Source organism: Dryobates pubescens, chromosome 4 (genome assembly GCF_014839835.1).
Source record: "Dryobates pubescens isolate bDryPub1 chromosome 4, bDryPub1.pri, whole genome shotgun sequence".
NCBI lineage: Eukaryota > Metazoa > Chordata > Aves > Piciformes > Picidae > Dryobates > Dryobates pubescens.
The window spans coordinates 25,268,934-25,288,144 of record NC_071615.1 but is presented as its reverse complement, the minus strand read 5'-3'; the positions used below and the strand labels follow the sequence as shown (position 1 = coordinate 25,288,144).

Genomic DNA, 19,211 nt, shown 5'->3' with positions numbered 1-19,211 from the left:
TGCCCCTCATCCTATCCCAACATCACTTCTGGAAACACATCCTTGGCTCCACAAATTCCTTCCCATTGCCTAGAACAGGTCAGTGGGTGCGTGCAGATGGATCTATACATATCCGTAAATCATTCCATACCCTTAACTTCCTCTTTGCCTACAGAAGGATAATTATTGCCTGGTATTTGGTATTCACATGTTACATTTAAATAAGGTTTATTTAAAAAAAACAAACAAATGAAAAAAAAAACCAAACCCCAACACAATTATATTAAATACAGACTAAACAGAATAGTCATAATATATTTTACAGGAAGAAAGGAGGGGGGGAGGAAATTAGCCACGTCTTTTAGTTCAGAAATATGCTTCTTTAAAAAGTTCTTTCAGACTTCTATAAAACCTTTTACCCGTGAAGATTTAAGTTTCCCATCAGAGCTGTAAAAAAAACAACAAAAAACCAAACCCAAAAAACAAACAAAACCCCCAAACAAAAAAAACAAAAACCACCCAACCTTTAAATCCCTGTGGGGTTTTTGTTGGTTTCTTTTTGCTTTAATACTTTTACAAGTTTACAACTCTTTAAAAAAGAAAGAAAAAAAAATAAGTAAACCCACAACAGTATCTTTTGGGATCAAATTGGTCACAGGCTGTTCTTTCCAACAGTCAGTGGAGACTCCCTGAATCCATTCTGAAGTGCCTTTTGTTCTTCCTCTCTCTCTCTGGGTATCAATAGTGCAGGTTTGGGTGGGAATCCAGAGCTCCCTACACGTCCGTAGGAAGCCCAAAGCATGTGGGTGGCGGGGTACAGCTGCAGTAGAGCCTGTGGAGGCTGCGGCTCCCCATCCCCAGACGTAGCAGACAAGAGCTCCTCACTCCTTGCAGTCCACAGCGCTTGCCCAGCCCCTCCAAGGTCTCTGCGAGGTTCAACGGCCATGCACAGGTGCCAGAAGAGCCGGCAGCCAGCCCTCATTTGCTTTCCAAGTTGTAGCAGTGGACATCTCCCTTGCCCTTGCCGTCGTAGCCAGGCAGCGGCTGGCCATACTTATCCACACACCAGCAGTAGCCTCGCTTCCGGCCCTTGGACGGACGACACTGCAAGAGAAGACAAGGCCCAGTTAGCAGCACTCCTTTTGCTTCATTGGGTACCTCTAATTCCATGTCTGGCTTACACCTGACTGAATACAAATCAATCAAGGGCAACCTCCTTTGCCCATTCACCCTCTGGGGCTAATTACACCATGAAACTGGTCTAAAAATAACCTGAACACAGCCTGATGGACCATTCCCTGCTGTTGGGCAGCACGGTGTGAATGATACAAATGCTTTGCTTGGAACAGATCTCTAACATCATCAAGTCCAACCAGTCTCTAACTCTACCAAGTCTGGTGCTAAACCATGCTACTCAACACCACACCTCTGTGGCTGTGAAACACCTCCAGGGATGGGTATTCAACCACTTCCCTGGAGGGGCCTGTTACAGTCTTTGAGAACCCTTTCAGTCAAAAAGTTTCTTCTTATATTCAAGCTAAACCTCCCTTGGTGCAACGTGAGGACATCTCTTGTCCTATCATTTCTTACTAAGAAGAATAGGCTCAAACCTCCCTTCAGGTGCTTGTAGAGAGCTGTGGGGTCTTCCTTCAGCTTCCTTTTCTCCAGGCTAAACAACCCTTCAGCTGCTCCTCACCAGCCCTGTTCTCTGGATCCTTCACCACCTTCATTGCCCTTCTCTGGGCCTGTTTCAGCACCTCAATGACTTTCTTGGAGCGAGGGCTCCAAAACTGAACCCAGTATTTGAGGCGTGGCCTCACCAGTGCTGAATACAGAGGTACAATCACTGCCCTGGTCCTGCTTGTCACACTATTCCTGATCCAGGCCAAGATGCTGGTGGCCTTCTTGGCCACCTGGGCACATGTTGGCTCATGTTCAGTTGGCTGTCAATCAACATTCCCAGGTCTTCCTCTGCTGGGCATTTTCCAGCCATTCTGTCACAAGCCTGGAGCGTTCATGGGGTGGTTGTGACCCAAGTTCAGGACTCAGCACCCGGGCTTGTTGAATCTCACACAACTGGTTGTGGCTCACCAATCTAGCCTGTCTAGATCCCTCTGTAGAGTCTCCAGCAGATCAACACTTCTTCCCATCTCAGTGTCATCTGCAAACTCAGTTCCCTCCTCTCCAGATCATTGATAAAGATGTTAAAGAGAGCTGACTCCAGCACTGAGCTCTGGGGAACATCACTTGTGACTGAATACCCACTTTGAATACCAGCACTGCTTACAGTGATGCAGGTGGGTGAGTGGGGCCCATCTTTGGAACAGACAGTTAAAGGCTTTGTTCTACACTGAAGCACAGGTCTGGAAAAGCCAAATGCTGCAGCAATAAACAGCCTTGGTGTGCATCTGTTGGCTGGAGGCATTTCCATACTGTAGCTGTCATTTATCAACAGATACGTAATCCTTCTGTGCTGGGGTCATCACTTCAACAACTGCTAGGTGTGCTAGAACTTTACACTGGTCTTTGCCTATAAATAAGGTGCTTCCATACTGGTCTATAACAGACATCAGCTTTAGAAGTTGCCTGGTGGGATTTGCCAGCAATGCTGAACAACCTGATTCCTACTAGAGGCAGCCACACCAAACTTTAGGAATAGCATGGCAGCAAAAACACATTATTAAGTCCAATATGTGCTAAGTGGTCACAGAAGTGCCTAGGAACCAACAATGACAGAAACTAGACTATAGGAGGTGACACGCTGCAGGCTGCATTCAGTGTGCTTCCCTGGACAGCTATATACTGTGAACCTCTGGGACCCTGCAAGGCTTTTGTACCCACTTGAAAGACCCATGTCTCCAGGACACATTATCTTACTGGGTTTGCCACCATCAACCTCATTGCCTCCACACCAGCTCCTATTTTGAGATTTGGTGATGCAGGACTCGCTGCAAACTGCAAGCATCAGCTTTTTCAAAGACTGAGGTTTCATCTGTTGCATCACCAACATGAAATTGTGCCAGGGGAGGTTTGGGTTGCATATTGGGAAAAATTGCTTTAGAGTGGTCAGGCATTGAAACAGGCTGCCCAGGGAGGTGGTGGTCACCACCACCGAAGGTGTTCAAGAAATGTGTGGACATGACACTTAGGGACATGGTTTAGTGGCTATGGTGGTGTTAGGCCAGTGGTTGCACTCAATATTGTAGAGGTCTTTTCCAACCCAAACAATTCTCTGAAAAAGACAGACTAGGCTGAAGCCAGGTAACAGCTGTCAACACTGCAAAGCCTAACATGCAAGTAGAACAAATGCGGTCTCCCAGACCACATTCACAGCAATTCAAGTATTTCAGAGGTTCAGGCTGGCACCAGTCAGGCAATTTTTTTCTTCAGCATCTAACAGGAGTGTCCCCATCTCCCATGCAGCTCACATAACAGAGGCTCTTCTCCATGGAGGTACATAAGAAAATGCCAAGCAAACGCTGGGCTTCACATGCTGCCCAAAGTGCCTGACCCTTTCCACATCTAGCTTAGGAGCTCAGGAGAAAGGGTGGCATTTTGGAGGGAGCTGTGCATATAGGGTCACTCCTGGGACAGCTTGCACCAGCACACTGGCCCCGAGCCAATTAATTTGTGGCAGCATGGGGAAGGGTACACAGTGTTTCCCAGGAAATTGTGAAACAAATGAGAGTAGATGACATGCTAGATACAAATTTTGTAACAAGCTTCCATCTTGTATATTTTATTTTAGAGTAGATGAAGTAATGTTAATCACCCTAATTGCAAATTAATCTACCCTTGTGGTACATTTTTGAGTAACAAGCCTAGTGCAGCAATTATACAATGCCTTCTCTTCTCCAAGTTTGCAGTCCTTCTGCTCTAGCCCCACATAAATGGACAGCAACAGGACAACCAAAATGGCCAGCAGCATCCTGGCCTGGATCAGCAATAGTGTGGCCAGCAGGACCAGGGAAGGGATTGTCCCCTTTAACTCAGTATTGGTGAGGCCACGGCTTGAGGACTAATTCAGTTTTGGGGCCCTCACTGCAAGAAATACACTAAGGTATTAGAACATGTCTAGAGAAGGGCAACAAAGCTGGTGATGGGTCTGGAGAACAGGTCTGGTGAAGAGCAGCTCAGGAAGCTGGAGTTGTTCACTCTGGAGCAAAGGAGACTGAGGGGAGACGTCACTGTTCTCTACAACCCCCTGAAAGGAGCTGGGTGGGGGTTGGTCTCTTCTCTCTAGGAACAAGTGATAGAAGGAGAGGAAATGACCTCAAGTTGCACCAGGGGAGGTTTAGCTTGGATATTAGAAGCTACTTCTTCACTGAAAGGGTTCTCCAAGACTGAAAGAGACTCCCCAGGGAGGTGGTTGAATCCCTGTCCCTGGAAGTGTTTCAAAGAGGCTGAAATGTGGTGCTGAGGGACATGGGTAAGCACCAGAGCTGGTAGAGTTAGAGAATGGTTGGATTTGATGGTCTTAAAAGTCATTTCCAATCCAAACAAGTCAATGATTCTATGACTCCACACCAAGATCAAGCTTAAAGTACCTATCATCTTGTTCTAGGCCAGGCTGAAGATGTTCAAACCTGTTGAGGGAATAGCTGCATTAGCAATTTGACAAACAATATGATGAACTGCATTTGAGTTCCTGTTACCTGTTGGCCTGATTTTCTGCACTAAATCTTTACACCTTCAAGTTTTACAACTGATATTGATTGTCTGAACAACCCAGGCTGGGCTTGTGCCTACTCTCCAGTAGGTCTGTGAAGGGCTGCTCAAAGTCCACTGAGGTCAGTGGGAAATTTTCCTTCTATTTTGGTGTCAAATGGACTGAATCCTACTTTCAGTGTTATCAACATTTGGTGGTTTAAGTTCTTTGTACTCAGAATTCATAAACACCAACCTCTGTATGACTAAAAATCTGACAGAAAAGGAAACTGAGGCAGCAGTTCTTGAGTTGTTTTTCTTAAGAGAGAAGGCATAGATGGAGCTGGAATTTGAGCACAGGGCTTCTGGCTGCCAGCCTGGTGCTTGGGCAATGAAACTATACTTCTGCTAATAATAGTAACACAGCCTCCCCTTTTAGCAGCACTATATGAAGTCTGTTACACAACCCTTGCTGATTCATAGGCTTGCATCATTCTCAAAACAAATGATCAATTAAAGTTATCTCATGTCATTGGAGTGTCTGATTGCATTTTACATTTGCATAATTGATTTTGGGGTTTCAGAACCATGTGCAGTTCATCTGCAGGGACACCTCCTATAGTTCTAGTTTTGGTTTGTTTTTCTTCTAGAAACTTCATCTGGAGAACAAAATGCTTAGATGATTCTACAGCTGAAAAAAGCTCTGTGAGGACACAATTTCACTTTCTTCAAGCTGCCATTTTGTGCTCCCCCCTGGTCATACGGGCAATAGGAAAACACTTCTCATACACCAGTGATGCTTTCATCCCAAAGCAGCTAGTTGCATTCATGGACTGGCTTAGGTTGAAAGGGACCTCAGAGACCATCCACTCCAACCCCCCTGCCATGGGCAGGGCTGCCTCACAACTACACTTGGTTGCCCAAAGCCACATCCAATCTGGCCTTAAACACCTCCAGGAAGCGGGGCATCCACGACCACTCTGGGCAACCTGTTCCAGAGTCTCACCACCCTTGGACTGAAGAACTCCTTCCTAAGATCCAGTCTAAACCTCCCTCAGCTTAAAACCGTTCCTCATGGTCTTGTCATTAGACACGCTTACGAAAAGTTCCTCTCCAGCTTTCCTGCAAGCTTCCCTTCAGGTATTGGAAGGCAGCTATAAGGTCCCTTCAGAGTCATCTTTTCTCAAGGCTGAACCTCAGCTCCCTCAGCCTATCCCCCTAGCAGAGATGCTCCAGCTCTTCAGTAATCCTTGTGGCCCTTCTCTGGACTTGCTGCAACAGTTTTATGTCCTGCCTATGATGGGGACTTCCCCACAGAAGTGGTGGCAGGTTCACACAGAAAAAATACAACTGCTTAATAACCTCTCTAATGAATTTTGTACTCCACATAGATTTCGTGGCACTGCTCAGCGCTTCTGCATGAGTTCAGAAGTCCAAAAAGCTGGAAAACTGCCCAAGCAGTGGAGCCAGTAATTACTTCTGATAGGAGCACCAGCTGCCAGCTTCCATGCCACCTGCTCCTCTCCTTTCCACAAAGAAATGCCGCAGAGGCATTCGAGGGGCACAGCAAAGCATATGGTATCCCATTGAATTCCTGGTCAGCCCAGAGGTCTCTGTGGAGCTACAACTGTGGTCTCCTGGAATAGACAGCAGACAGCACTGACATATACCTCAGGCCGTTTGGCTCCCGCCAAGCCCAGCTCTGTTTTCTGTGGAACAATGCCAGCTCACATTTAGGCGAGTATCTGGGTCCAGGACACAAATATGGGGCAATTCTGGTAATTACCCTGTATAATAATTCTAATTTCATCAAAACCCCCTTTTTTTCCCCCCTTTTCCATGCTTGAGGCAGAAACGGGCCTGCATCAACCTATTCCACATAAATATCCCCAAACACCAGGGCTGAACAATAGAGCCTTACATGTGTGATTTATTAAGACAAGGACTCTAAATTTTAATAGGTCTGACTTTGAAAGTTTATATATAAACACAACATGTGAAATATTTTGCATGTTATACCCTGACAGCTCAATTTATGTTCTTAACATCATATGAGTATTATTTCCCATGGTTGTTCCTGAGAGGTTAATTTCTAGATATCCACAAATGTCTGCAAAAATAACTGCAGGTGACCAGGAAGGCTGAAAGTACTAACAGCTAAAGTGCCTTCTGAATCAGTTTTAATGGTTCCCAGGGTGATTATAATTTATCAGATTCCTACCAGCACACACCTATCTACATTATTATCCTAGACAGTGGCTTTGGCAGCTGTTTTCAGAATTAAAAATGCCTAGCTCACACTTGGGTTTGGATGGATTTATTGTTTCCTAACCTATTATTCTGGATTTTGTTGTCACAACAGAATGTAATTGAATTACAGATTGAACGCTGCCAATAATAGCACTGAAGGAAATTAATAAAATAGCCTAGCATTCTGTTAAGGAGATTAGACATCTGCTCACAGATCCCAGAATATCAGACCTACATGTTGATGCTCCAAAAAGGGAAGGAAAAACACACAAATATCACACTGCCTCGTGGACAGTGAATTCAGCCTGGACAGGACTTACTCCTAAAACTGCTGTGCCTTTCCCGCCCCCCCCCCCCCCCCCAAGTTAATTCTCTGAGGGCAACTGCAATACATTATTTTGGGGTTGTATTTTGCTCCCATGAGAAGCAGCCTGCCTCTGTGACCCCCACCCTTTAAAACCTGCTCCCAGGGTTGATTGAGGTTCATTTCCAGGAGAAGCACTCCCACTGCACTTCATCTGAAATGTTTTACTCACATGGGGTTCATCTGTGGGCATCTCCTACAACATCCTGAGCTGTCTCCACTATGAAATTGGCAGGGTGCTTCAAGAGGTTGGCCAGGTATGAAGATGCTTCTTCACCCTCGATGTTTGCTGACTGCTGTTGCATATGTTGCAGGAGCCTTTGCTAAAGCAATCCAAAGGTCTCCAGAGACACTGCACGAAGGGCAGAAGCCATGTCTGTGTTCTGCACCTTATTCACATCAATCAGCTACCAGGAACAATGACTAGGTAAGTTAGCCATCTTTCCTGGGTCTTTTTCTTCCACATTTTGGGTTTTTTTCCTACCTCAGCAGCAGAACTATGACTGCCCTTTCAAGTACAGTCATCCTTTAAAGCCAGGCACTTTAATACGTGCTTACTGTAGTTCTGCTTTACTACACACACAAGCTGCAGGCTGCCTGCAAACCACCAGCTTTTTGCTGATGGAGCAAAAAACCTCAGAGTCTGAAGGCAGATGAAAGGAAGATCTACTGAACAAAGTAAATACCAATCTGCGGGCTTCTGTAATATGTAGAGCAGGAAAAGGGCGACTGTAGGCCTGTGTGCCTTCAACACAGCTAAATGCTGTGCTGCTCTGGACTCACTAAGCAAAAGTTTTCATGGCACAGACAAAAAGCACAGGCCCGGGCTCACTCCTCTTGGCAGCCCAACCATTTCAGAGCAAATAGGCCAAGATGTGAGCACTACTCTTTGCTGCTTTACACGCAGTGGGACATCAACGGCACAGACTTGTCAAAATTCCAAACAAAAAGAAACTCTGTCCCTGCTTGGGAGTTGCCACCACCTGCTCAGGAAAAGCTGGGGAGCGTAGACAAGCTCAGCAGTGTGCATAGAAGGTCAAATAGTGTAGTCAATGCTGGGCTGATGGCAGAAGGGAAGGCTGAAAACCTCCCCTTACTGCAAACATCCCACCTGACACTGCCAGCTTAATTCAGAGCTCCAGGGAATACCCAAAAGGGAAAGGCTGTTTCTGAGAGCTGAAAGCCAAAAAGTGGAGAGATATCATCCCTAAAATAAGATTGCCTAGTTAGAGCTTATCCTCTCACTTCCAATCAATGATCAGCCTTAGCTAGTAACAGAACCAATAAATCCTCTGGTTCCCAGAGAAAGAAGGTCACCCATGTGAACCCAAACAGGAGAGAAGATAGTCCACAAACAAAATCTGTCCCTTCCAAAGGGTTTGCCTTGAGGAATGTGTGGCCAGCAGAACCAGGGCAGTGATTGTTCCCCTGGACTCAGAATTGGCGAGGCCCCACCATAAGTACTGGGTTCAGTTTTGGGGCTCTCATTGCAAGGAGGACATTGAGGTGCTGGAATGTATCCAGAGGAGGGCAATGAAGCTGGTGAAGGGTCTGAAGAACAGATCTGGTGAGTAGCAGCTGAGCAAACCAGGGTTGTTTAGTCTTCAGAAGATGAGGCTGAGGGGAGACCTCATTGCTCTCTACAACTGCCTGAAAGGAGGCTGGGAGCCACAGGACATCAGTCTCTTTCCCCAGTTAGCAAGTGACAGGATGAGAGGAAACAGCCTCAAGTTACACCAAGGGAGATTTAGTTCGCATATCATAAGAAACTTCACCAAAAGGGTTCTCAAAGACTGGCACAAGCTCCCCAGGGAGGCAGTTGAATCCCCACCCCTGGAGGTGTTTCCAAGAGGCAGAGATGTGGTGCTGAGGGACATGGATTAGCACCAGACTTGGTAGAGTTTGAGAATGGTTGGACTTGATGGTCTTTTCCAACCAAATGACTCTATGAAAAACTTAGAGAAACTTTGGAATTCAGAAAATTTTGGCATTATTCCAAGACACACATTTGAAGGCAGGTCACTAACTAAACACTGGAATTAGATGTGGTACACATGCTAAGCAAAGAACTTGGCATGTCGTGCACTGCCCAAGGTCCAGAATTCAGGAGCTTCAACGGTAGCAGTGAATGAGGAATGCTGCCATAGCTCAAGCTGACAAAACTAAAGCAGAAATATCTGCAGTTTAGGTCTGCATTTGTCAAGAAAGGTCACAACCCCAGAAGCAGAGAGGGCTGAGAAGTCACCCTTTGCCACAGAGTAACTCCTAGATGTATCACTTTCCCGATGACATGACCTGGATTTTGGAAGCAATCAGGGTAGCACATAAAGGACAGATATATCCCTCTCTCAAGTTGCTCTCTGTAACATGATCCAAGGCAGTTCTTCTAGGAACTCTCCAGCAGCTATTTACAATTCAAAGCATTGATCTATTGCAGTCATATGGCGACTGCAACATTTAGCTCTGTGGCTTATTACAGAGGCACTGCTTTTTTTAAACCAAAGGGCATTAGTATCTAGGACACCAGCCAACCCATGTGTGATTAGGTATGAAGTTTCTCAAATGAATCTGTTGTCATGACCAACAGAAAATAAAAACACTGTCCCCACTTGACAAGGTTCAGCACTATCAGATCAGGTCCTAAAACTGGAAATTAACTAGCTCCTCTGCAAAATGATACCTAATGCACCTTGATGGAAAGACCCATCAGTGAAGATGCAAAAAACAGGTGAAGTGCTTTCGCTGAAATGATCAAGACTCTGTACTTACTTGCTTTTTCTTGTAGAACCCCTTCTTGTCACAATTTGGAATATGAAAGCCCCTGGGACTCAAGACGTTCAGGATCTTTAGGTGGTTTAAAGTGTCTTCCATTTCTCTGCGACAGGGACCCTGTGTGTTAGAAAACACAAATGAAACTTTTATTCCCAAAAGCTCTCTTACATGTGAGAGTCAATACATCTTTAGAGAACAAGAAACACAAACCCAAACAGCTCCATCAGAACAAAGGGACAGCTGGATATGTCAAAATTTCAGAACAGTTTGGGCTGGAAGGGACCTTAGAGATCATCTAGTTCCAGCCCCACTGCCATGGGCAGGGACAGCTTCTACTAGATCAGGTTGCTCAAGGCCCTGTCCAACCTAGCCGTGAACACCTCCATGATGGGGGCACCCACAGCCTCCCTGGGCAATCTGTTCCAGTGTCTCACCACCCTCACTGCAGATAATTTCTTCCTGATATCCAGTCTAAATCTCCCCTCTTCCAGCTTTAATCCATTGCTCCTTGTCCCACCACTACAAGCCCACGTAAAAAGTCCCTTCCCAGCTCTCCTGTAGCCCCTCCAGATACTGAAAGACCCCTAGAAGGCCTCCGTAGAGCCTTCTCTTCTCTAGGTTAAACAGCCCTGACTCCCACAGCCTGATGGCATCACAGACAAAATTCTGACTTCCTGCTTTATTGAGGATAAATCAATTTGTGAAGAGTAAAGGCCCCATGCAGAAGCATGGACTGGCATTCCCAGCTGAAATCACAGTCACATATAGCTATGGGAAGCCTTGCCCAGCGTGTACATCTATCCTACACAACACAGCTCAAGTTTGGGAAAGCTGGCTTTGCACCAAGGGGAAAAGAAGAAAGTGGGCAACTGGAAAGACACTGCTTGGTAGATTTACCCTAATAGCATTTGATTTTTATGATTTTGCTGGATTTGAAAGCTTAGATGGGATGGATTTAAGTGAAAACAAGAAGTTCAGCATAATATATATATATATAAATAGCGCAGCTCTGGACAACAATTCCCATTTTGACTGAACCAGAGAAAGCCACACAAAGGAATGGTTGCACACAACAGTCTCAGAATCACAGGATCATAGAATTGTTTCAGTTGGAAAAGACCTTTCACATCAGAGTCCAACTATTATCAAACTCTGCCAAGTTTGGTGCTAAACCATGTCCCTCAGCACCACATCTCTGCTTCTTTGAAACACCTTCAGGAATGGGGATTCAACCACCTCCCTGGGCAGCCTGTGCCAGTCTTTGACAGCCCTTTCACTCATGAAGTTTATTCTAATATCCAACCTATACTTTCCCTGGTGAAACTTGAGGCTATTTCCCATCCTTCTATTGCTTGTTGGATGGGGAAGAGACCAAACCCCACCTAGCTCCAGCCTTCTTTCAGGCAGTTGTAGAGAGCAACGAGGTCTCCCCTTCAGCCTCCTCCAGACTGAGCGACCTCAGTTCCCTGAGCTGCTCCTCACCAGACCTGTTCTCCAGACACTTTGCCCACTTTATTGCCCCTCTCTGGACTGTCACCAGCACCTCATTAAATTAGTATGTCATCTTCTGCCTCACTTTCTCCACCTCCAAAAGGTTGGCAACCATGTAGTAAGGATTGGCTCCAGGACAATGAGCCAAAAAGAACTTCCAGAAGCACTTTTAAGAGCATGTCTCAAACGCCAACTAATTCTTTCTCACTGCAGCCCTTCAGGGTAGGGAGTAAAGCATTACAAGCCCCACTACACAGTCAGAAAACCAGGAGTGGAGGAGTTCCCATTTTGCCAGAGGCCAAGGAGGTAGTTGGAGTCAGCAGTGGGATCAAGAGTAGCACCCTAGAAACTCTCTGCTTAGCTACACTGCTGTCTTTGCACATCACTGACTGGGCCTACCAGCCCACTGCTTCAGCTGGGACCCAAAACAATTCCTTTGCATAGCTGCATGGCTTTAAAATGTTTAAGTTGCTGTATGAACACAAAGACTCACTGGATGCCATTTTTAATTAGTGAAGTAATGACATTTATACTTTCAAGTGGTAATATTAATAGTTTGCTCATGTGAAATGTCTTTCATGTGAGTCTGAAAGCATATAGACTCCACAGTTCTGCTGGAGTTTGATTTTATTATTTTTTTATTAGCAGAGACCTTCCTTGCTGCTTTCACCTTTTCTTTCAGTATCACTCTCACAAGCTCCAAGCATACCCTTTAAATTGCTGGTTTCATTGGCAGTTCCTTTTAAAGAGTGAAACTACTCAGACACACTGACTGCAGATCATACACAGTCAAATATTTGGTCCTGAGGCAGGCCTACAAAAACACTAGCTATTTTTTTCTTTTCATTGTCTGCAAAGTCAGAGAGATCAATATCAAAAGCTAACAGGCAGACACAGCTAGAAGGACATTTGCTGACAAAGGCACCTGTCCCTGATAGACTTCTTCCTGGTTCTTAAATACACCAGTAGTCTTGGCAAGTCAGTGCTCCTTTACATATGGGGCCCAACTACCATGGAAGTGAAATGGTGGTCCTAGTTGAGACCGGGACCCTATTTCTACAGAGCTACCAAAGCCCATTCTTTTACTGTAGGTAGTTTACTTCATGGTTTTGGGAGGAAGACACACTGGAAGGCAGATACCAAAGTGGTTTTACTAAATGGCTGGACATCAGTGACAAAAGCGCAGCTTCACCATCTTTGCTGTGTTAGCTTGCAGGCTATGCTCCCTTCAGACACAGCTTCCCACCTCATACATGTTTCAAAACCTTCTTTGGCAGATGGGAAGCCATGGCTGGTTTCACCATGACTGTTTTGATGCAACACTGAAGTATATCCAGGCATATTTTTTAGGCCATCTGGCACAGGTACAAAACAACCCGGTGGTTATCAGCCAGGATATCCAGGAAGAGGAATTATCCTCTCCTCAGATTCACCACACTCCGGCTGTCCCACAAATCCACTGAGCACAGCTGGTAGGAAGCAATAGCTCCAAACTGCAAGTGGAGGTGCCATTCAGCACATCATTCAAGCAACAACTGATCAGTCGAGACCCTAATCCTCAGCCCAGGCTAAGTCTTCCTCCCTTGGCTTGTGCTGTGACGCATGAACACAGTGCTGCTGCTACACTGGATATAAAACATCTTCTTTTGATTATTGCAATTCAACAATGCTCTTTGCAACCAAATTTAACGATGACACTATTAAATCTGCCCCATGTCAGAGTGGTGGTAATTACCAGCAGAGGGGAACAACAAGAACTTTTGATCTCTGAGAAATGACTCAGTGAAAATCACACTTTTATCAATACAAACATCACTGTGTCAGGCCTCCATGTTTTCAGAATGTGATCTGCTGATTGTGGGCATTTGCAGATCCAATAATTTTACTGGTTAAACAACCACAAAGCCCTAAATGGCTACAACAATTTCCACCATGTAGTTATTTAGCGTATCTTATCATATGCACAACATGCATACACATACATGCAGACACTCAGGGGCTGGGAAATGCCTTTCCATTCCCAACTGTACTTACATATTCAGTCTCTTGCTTGGATTCAGAAGAGAAGTTCAGTGTGTCTGTGCTCTGAGAGTCATACTCCACTTTATATCGCTGTGTGTTTTTGGCTTGCACTTTCCTGATGATGTCTATTTTGATGTGGGGCGGATGTGATTTGGAGGAGTCCGGCACCCTGTGCGAGTTGGGGACAGCCTGACTCTCGATGCTGCTGCTATTCTGGTCGTCGTCTTCCTCAGAATCACTGGAATTCCCTTCAAGAAAAACAAATGCAGTGAAGAAACAATGTTAATCAATTGCCAGACACATTAGTCTAGGTGGTTCATTTTCCTGGATAAAATAGTGATGAACTTCCTGTTGCACATGCAAGAGCACCTTTGTTGCCAAGCGGTGACTGTGATAACTGAAGCATCCCCGTCAGCCTGGCAAGGTACCCCAGGCACTGCCTGTGCTGGCTACCCAAGGCCGAAAGCCAGCCACCCCCACCACTCTGCAAAGCCACACGCCGTCCGCTAGCTCGCCCCTCGCTGCCAGCTGCAGTTTCGCCCGCCGGCAGAAGGGGGCAGGTCTGTGCGGCCAACGGTGCAGGAGCCCCGGCCCGCCCCACCGCAGAGCCCGCTGCAGCCCCACCGGGGAACCCGGGGCAGGCCCCACTGCGGAGCCCGCTGCAGCCCCACCGCGGAGCCCCAGCAGCCGGACCAGGCAGCCGGGAGCCGACCCCAGCACAAGGCGCGGGGCTGCCCCCACCGCGACCGCTCATCCCCAGCCCCATACAATCAGCTTTAGTTCAAGGCGGCTGGTTTGGGTGACTTAGCAGTGGAGTGTGTGACTCTTTGTCCTTCCCGGGATAGCAATTTTTAATATATTTTTTTTTCTTTACAGAAAGAGGCGTTAATATAATAAATCCTACCACAATTCACGATTGGAATTAGTTCTTTTCAACGCTTTTTCATATCTTAATTTTATTGAACAGACAGGAGGGGAAAAACCAACCAGCATATTTTCATTCTTCCACCGTTTTAAGTCAGAAGCATTTCTAGGTGTGCAAAACACATTTTAAAAGTAACAGACAAAAAAAAAAAATGCCATTCGTGCTGTAACCGTGCCAAAAGGACAAACATCTGCTTTCATCACAAGCTTCAAAAATATTTTCTCTTTAAACTGCCCTCCACAAAAAACCACAGGGGAAGCACATTTTTTCCAAAATACTGCATAAGCCCAGTGCTCCTGTACCTTCCGAGGTATTTGTCTACACTGCATTTCTCCCGCTCAGGAGGCTCCTGAAGCAAAACTGCATTCCCCCAGACAATTTTTCAGCGTTGGATATTCCTATCAGCTAAGCAGCTCAGTCCTACTAGTTGCTGCCTTGGCTGCTGGCCCTTCTTGGGGGAGGGTGTTGTTTTATTTAAGGAAATCTTATTGGGAATGTATACAATGATAACTGCTGTGCAAGGAACATCCTGGAAATCTGTATGAAAGTTCTACATCGTGGCTCACTGAAAAACCACAAAAGCCGAGAAATTCAGTACTCAACCTGAAAGCCCACGTTCACACAGCCCATTGGCTCTAAATTCTTCAACACAGGCAGTACAGTGATGCTGCCAATGCACAGGAACAGGGGAGGCACACGAGGAGGAGGAGGGATCCCAGTCAACATCTTGGTACTGGTGGTTTTGGTGTAGCCACTGCTGGCAATAGACATAATTGACCAGGAAAATCTAACTCCCACTGCAAATGGATTAAGGAAGTTTAAGTCTTAAGTCTGAATTTCCTGGCTTTTGTGGGTATAACTCAGACTCTCAGCGGTATTTGAACATATTTTTAGTGGTTTAATGTCCTGTTTTTAAACAGTGGGGTTTTTTTCCTCCACATTCTCAATGAAGTTTGAAAGAGACGCTCAATGAAGTCAATGAAGAAATGACACAATAAAATGTTACAATGTTACAAATGTGAATTTCCTAGATACTATGCCTACTAGGTTTATTCAATCAATCCAGTTCATTAGTTTGCCTCCTCTGCCAAAAAAAAAAAAAAAAAAGAAAAGGGCAGAAAATATTCTTAATATGCAAGAAATAACACCCAGGTTGGTCCTTTCAGTTTAGATAACCATCACGTTTCAACAGCACTTCTTACACTCCAGTTTGGGACACTCATAATGCCACATTTCAAACGGAAAAGCAGATGTGATGAACTCAGTTACATAAAATTTGGTGCCTTGTTAATTTTACCTGCTCCTAGCAGAAACAAAACTGCTACCAGAGTTACTCTGCTCTCTTAAAAAGCAGATTAGAAGGGTCACACATGCATACCAATAATTAACCCTTCTGTGCCCCAAAAAAATGAACTGAAGAAGCTACTGTAATATACAGTGATTACTGGCAATTTCTGTCAACTAGGAACAACCCAAAGTGCATGAAGTAATGTAACCTAGCTGTGTGTAAGGGAGATCATGTGAATGTTTGATTTGGAGCTGGAAGCAGAGGTCTTTTTGAGGAGGCACATGCTGCATGCTATGGGTCACACACAGGTTCAGCTTACTTCTTCCTCCTTGCACACCACGTTAAAAACCTTCACTCCTCGACTGTGAACTCTAAGGGTCCTACTTTGCATTCTTGAGGAATCAAAGCGTCTACTGATTTCAAAACTAGAGTTCTCCCCTAGCCAAGAGTGCAGAAACAGGAACTTGGCATTTGGACTATTTAGGCTGAAAGTGGGAAGACTTCCAGCAAAGTGCAGCTCTGCCTTCCCCTTTCTCTTTTTTCTAAGTCAACTGCTAGAAGCACTACCCCTCCATTAAGCAGCTCCAACTCAAGGATGGAGAAGACCCCTTCCTTCAAACTCACGGGAAGGATGAACATGCAGAACCATGTTCATGTGATGAGGAATGCTGCTCCATGTTCCAAAAAGAGTCAGAACTTCAGTAGGAAGCCCTGAACTCTCATGCAAATTGTCACAGCTTGGGAGTAGTGCATAAATAATTAGAATGAGGCAACTGGCAGCCATGAGTGTCAGAGATAACTGGAGAACTGGTGCCGCTTCCTCGGCTAAGCAGAGGCCAGCCAAAAAGTCCGTGCAACTTAGCAGAAAAACTGGCTCTTTAAAAATGCAAACAGTGGAAAGCCTTTTGACACACTTTTCTATTAAATAAATGTTAACATACTTGCTGTTGGTTAGCAAACAGTGTAATGAAATGTTTGCACACAGGGACTGTGCTTTCTTGATCTGAATCCCAAGTTTCCCAGCCTTAAGCTTCTAAATGTGCAGGCTAACAGAACTTTTTCCAACCGTCCCTTCCTCTTCAAACAAAACAAAACCCTCTCTGTGAGCGTCTCATTTACAAGACATCCAAGAGGTACAGGAAAGCTTCGTTCAACCAAAGATTTATTTGCAGTGCAGGCAAAAAACCCAACGTCCTCTTAAATACTGCTGTGCGAAAGCTTTGTTCTGAATAACCACCTTCCCGGGCCAGGGGAATGTTTAACTCCTTCTGCTTCTTCTTTTCCTTTTTGGTTCTCCGTGTATAGTATTGCCCTGCCTTGGCCAAGCTGCTGCGCGGGGTGGGGTCAACCCACACTACAGTTTTCCTGCACCCTCTCTCCAAGAACACCAGGGACCAAACGGAGAGGATTTCACCGTCTCTCTCCATCCAGCACTCTGCAGCCTTCCAGCCCCAGGCACCCGCAGAACCAACATGCAATCCTTTCCCCCGATTTCCTTTCACAAAGAGCAACTCTGCCGCCTTTGCGAGCAGCTCTTTCACAGCATACACGTTGAGGCACACAGACATACACATAAATATATCTATCTGTGCTGTATCTCCCCTTTGCCTGCTTCCAATCGACCCTAGCCTCGGCTACGTGGCTGCCGGGGTAAGGCAGCGAGCGAGGGGCCTTTCCGGAGGGGCAGCTCTGCCGCAAGCCGCTCCTGCTGCCGCAAACTTGCTTTTGAACTTCACAGAAACCAAGGGAACAGCGAACAAGGCAAGAGGCGTGCATGCAAACGATCTCCTCACGTTTCACCACCCCCCCTCCCCGTCCTGAGGCGCAGCCCCCTTACCTGCAGCGTGCGGTCCGGGCAAGAGGAAAGCCCGCAGCTTGCCGCCCGCCGAGGTGTTGGTGCAGACCCCGCGGCCTTCCAGAAGCGCCTGCAGGGGCCTCGCCTCCTCGCGGCGCGGCTGGCAGCTGAGGCCGGCGCCGCAGCGCTCGGTGTAGATGCCGCAGGGCTGTCCCAGCAGCAGGGCGCAGGTGAGGCAACAGCCGCAGCCCGGCTCCCGCACCCGCTCAGCGCAGTCGGGCTGCAGGGGCTTGCACTGCTGCAGCGCCCGCGCATCGCAGGGCTCGCAGCGAACCACCGGCCCCGCCAGCGCCGCCGCCCGCCGGACCAGCAGCGCCAGCGCCGCCACTGCCCACAGCACGCCGGGCCGCCGCACCATGGCAACGGGCGGAGCGGGAGGGGGGCCGCCGGGAGGTGCCGCCGCACACCCCCGGCTAAAGGAAGCGGGACAGGCGGAGCCCGGCCTGAGGCCGCGGGTCGGCAAGCGGAGCGGCGGGCACGACCCGAGGGGGCTGCGAGGAGATGAGCCCCACCAGCAGTGCCGGGGGACAAGAGGGCTGCGCCGTCGGCACCACCCCGCTCTTCAGCCGCCTGCCTTTGGTCACATAAACGTAGTTACGAGCTCGCTGGCAACAAAGACAACTTTTTTCCTTCTTTTCTCCCTGCTTCCTCCTTGCAGAACGCCTGAATCACTTGGCTCGACACTAAGTTGGTTCTTTTTTTGGCCACACACAACACTCAGGAAATGGAAAAAATAAAATAAAATTTAAAAAGCCAAGCCCAAACGGTCTGAAGAAAACTTGGTCAAAAACTCCTCAGCAAAGAAAGGAGAAAAGAAAGGAGGAAAAGAGGAAAGACAAAAAATTATGCGAGAGAAGAGGGGAGGAAAAAAAAAAAAATAAGAGAGCAAGGTTTCTTCTGGCTTTATTCCCTTCGCTTGTAGCCTTCCAGCTCCGCTCCCCACCACTCCGCGCCCATCTGTCCCCTCCGTGCCTCCCCGGCCCGCCCCTATATAGGGGCCGCTGCGCCGGCCCGCCCCGCGCCGTGAGTAACGAGCGGCGGGAAGCTCCAGGCTAGCCAGGCGCAGGTTTCGGTCACAGGGCGCTGCTGGGGGAGGGAAGGAGCGGGGGGAGGGAAGGAGCAGGGGGAGGGAAGGAGCAGGGGGGGTGCGGCGGCAGTGCTGGGGGAGTTAGGGCATTCGGGATCAGCTGTGAAGGAAGAGGGGCAGCCCGTGTGGCTCTGTGTGTGTTCGTGTCCCCACCGTGCTTCTGTTTGTATCCCTGGCAGCGGGACAGGAGACCGGAGCAAAGCTTGTAGAGGGTGCCCTAGTTTGGACTCCTGTACTCAACCCTTTCTGCCGTGGGGCTGAGACCCCGGCTACCGAGGAATTGTGCCTTTGCTCACAGGCACAAACACACGTTCAGAGCAGTTATCAGCAATGGTGTGGTCAACGGGACCAGGAAAGAGAGTCCAGGACCCTGGACTCAGCACTGGTGAGGCCACATCTGGAGTACTGGGTTCAGTTTTAGACTCCTCACCACAAGAAAGACATTGAGGGGCTGTTTAGTCTTCAGAAGAGGAGACTGAAGGGAGACCTTATTGCTCTCTACAACTCCCCAAAAGAAGGCTGAAGCCAGGT

General features: G+C 47.2%; 1 protein-coding gene across 1 annotated transcript; it reads right to left on the bottom strand.

Moving 5' to 3' along the window:
• Positions 1–501: 501 nt before the first annotated feature.
• IGFBP3 (insulin like growth factor binding protein 3) lies at positions 502–18,312 on the bottom strand. The gene is made up of 4 exons (XM_009898368.2): positions 17,576–18,312; positions 13,538–13,773; positions 10,010–10,129; positions 502–1,083 (listed from the first exon to the last, which is right to left on the bottom strand). The coding sequence occupies exons 1-4, from the start codon at positions 17,949–17,951 to the stop codon at positions 958–960; spliced, it is 858 nt and encodes a 285-aa protein (XP_009896670.2). The 5' UTR covers positions 17,952–18,312; the 3' UTR covers positions 502–957.
• Between the last annotated feature and the right edge of the window lie 899 nt (positions 18,313–19,211).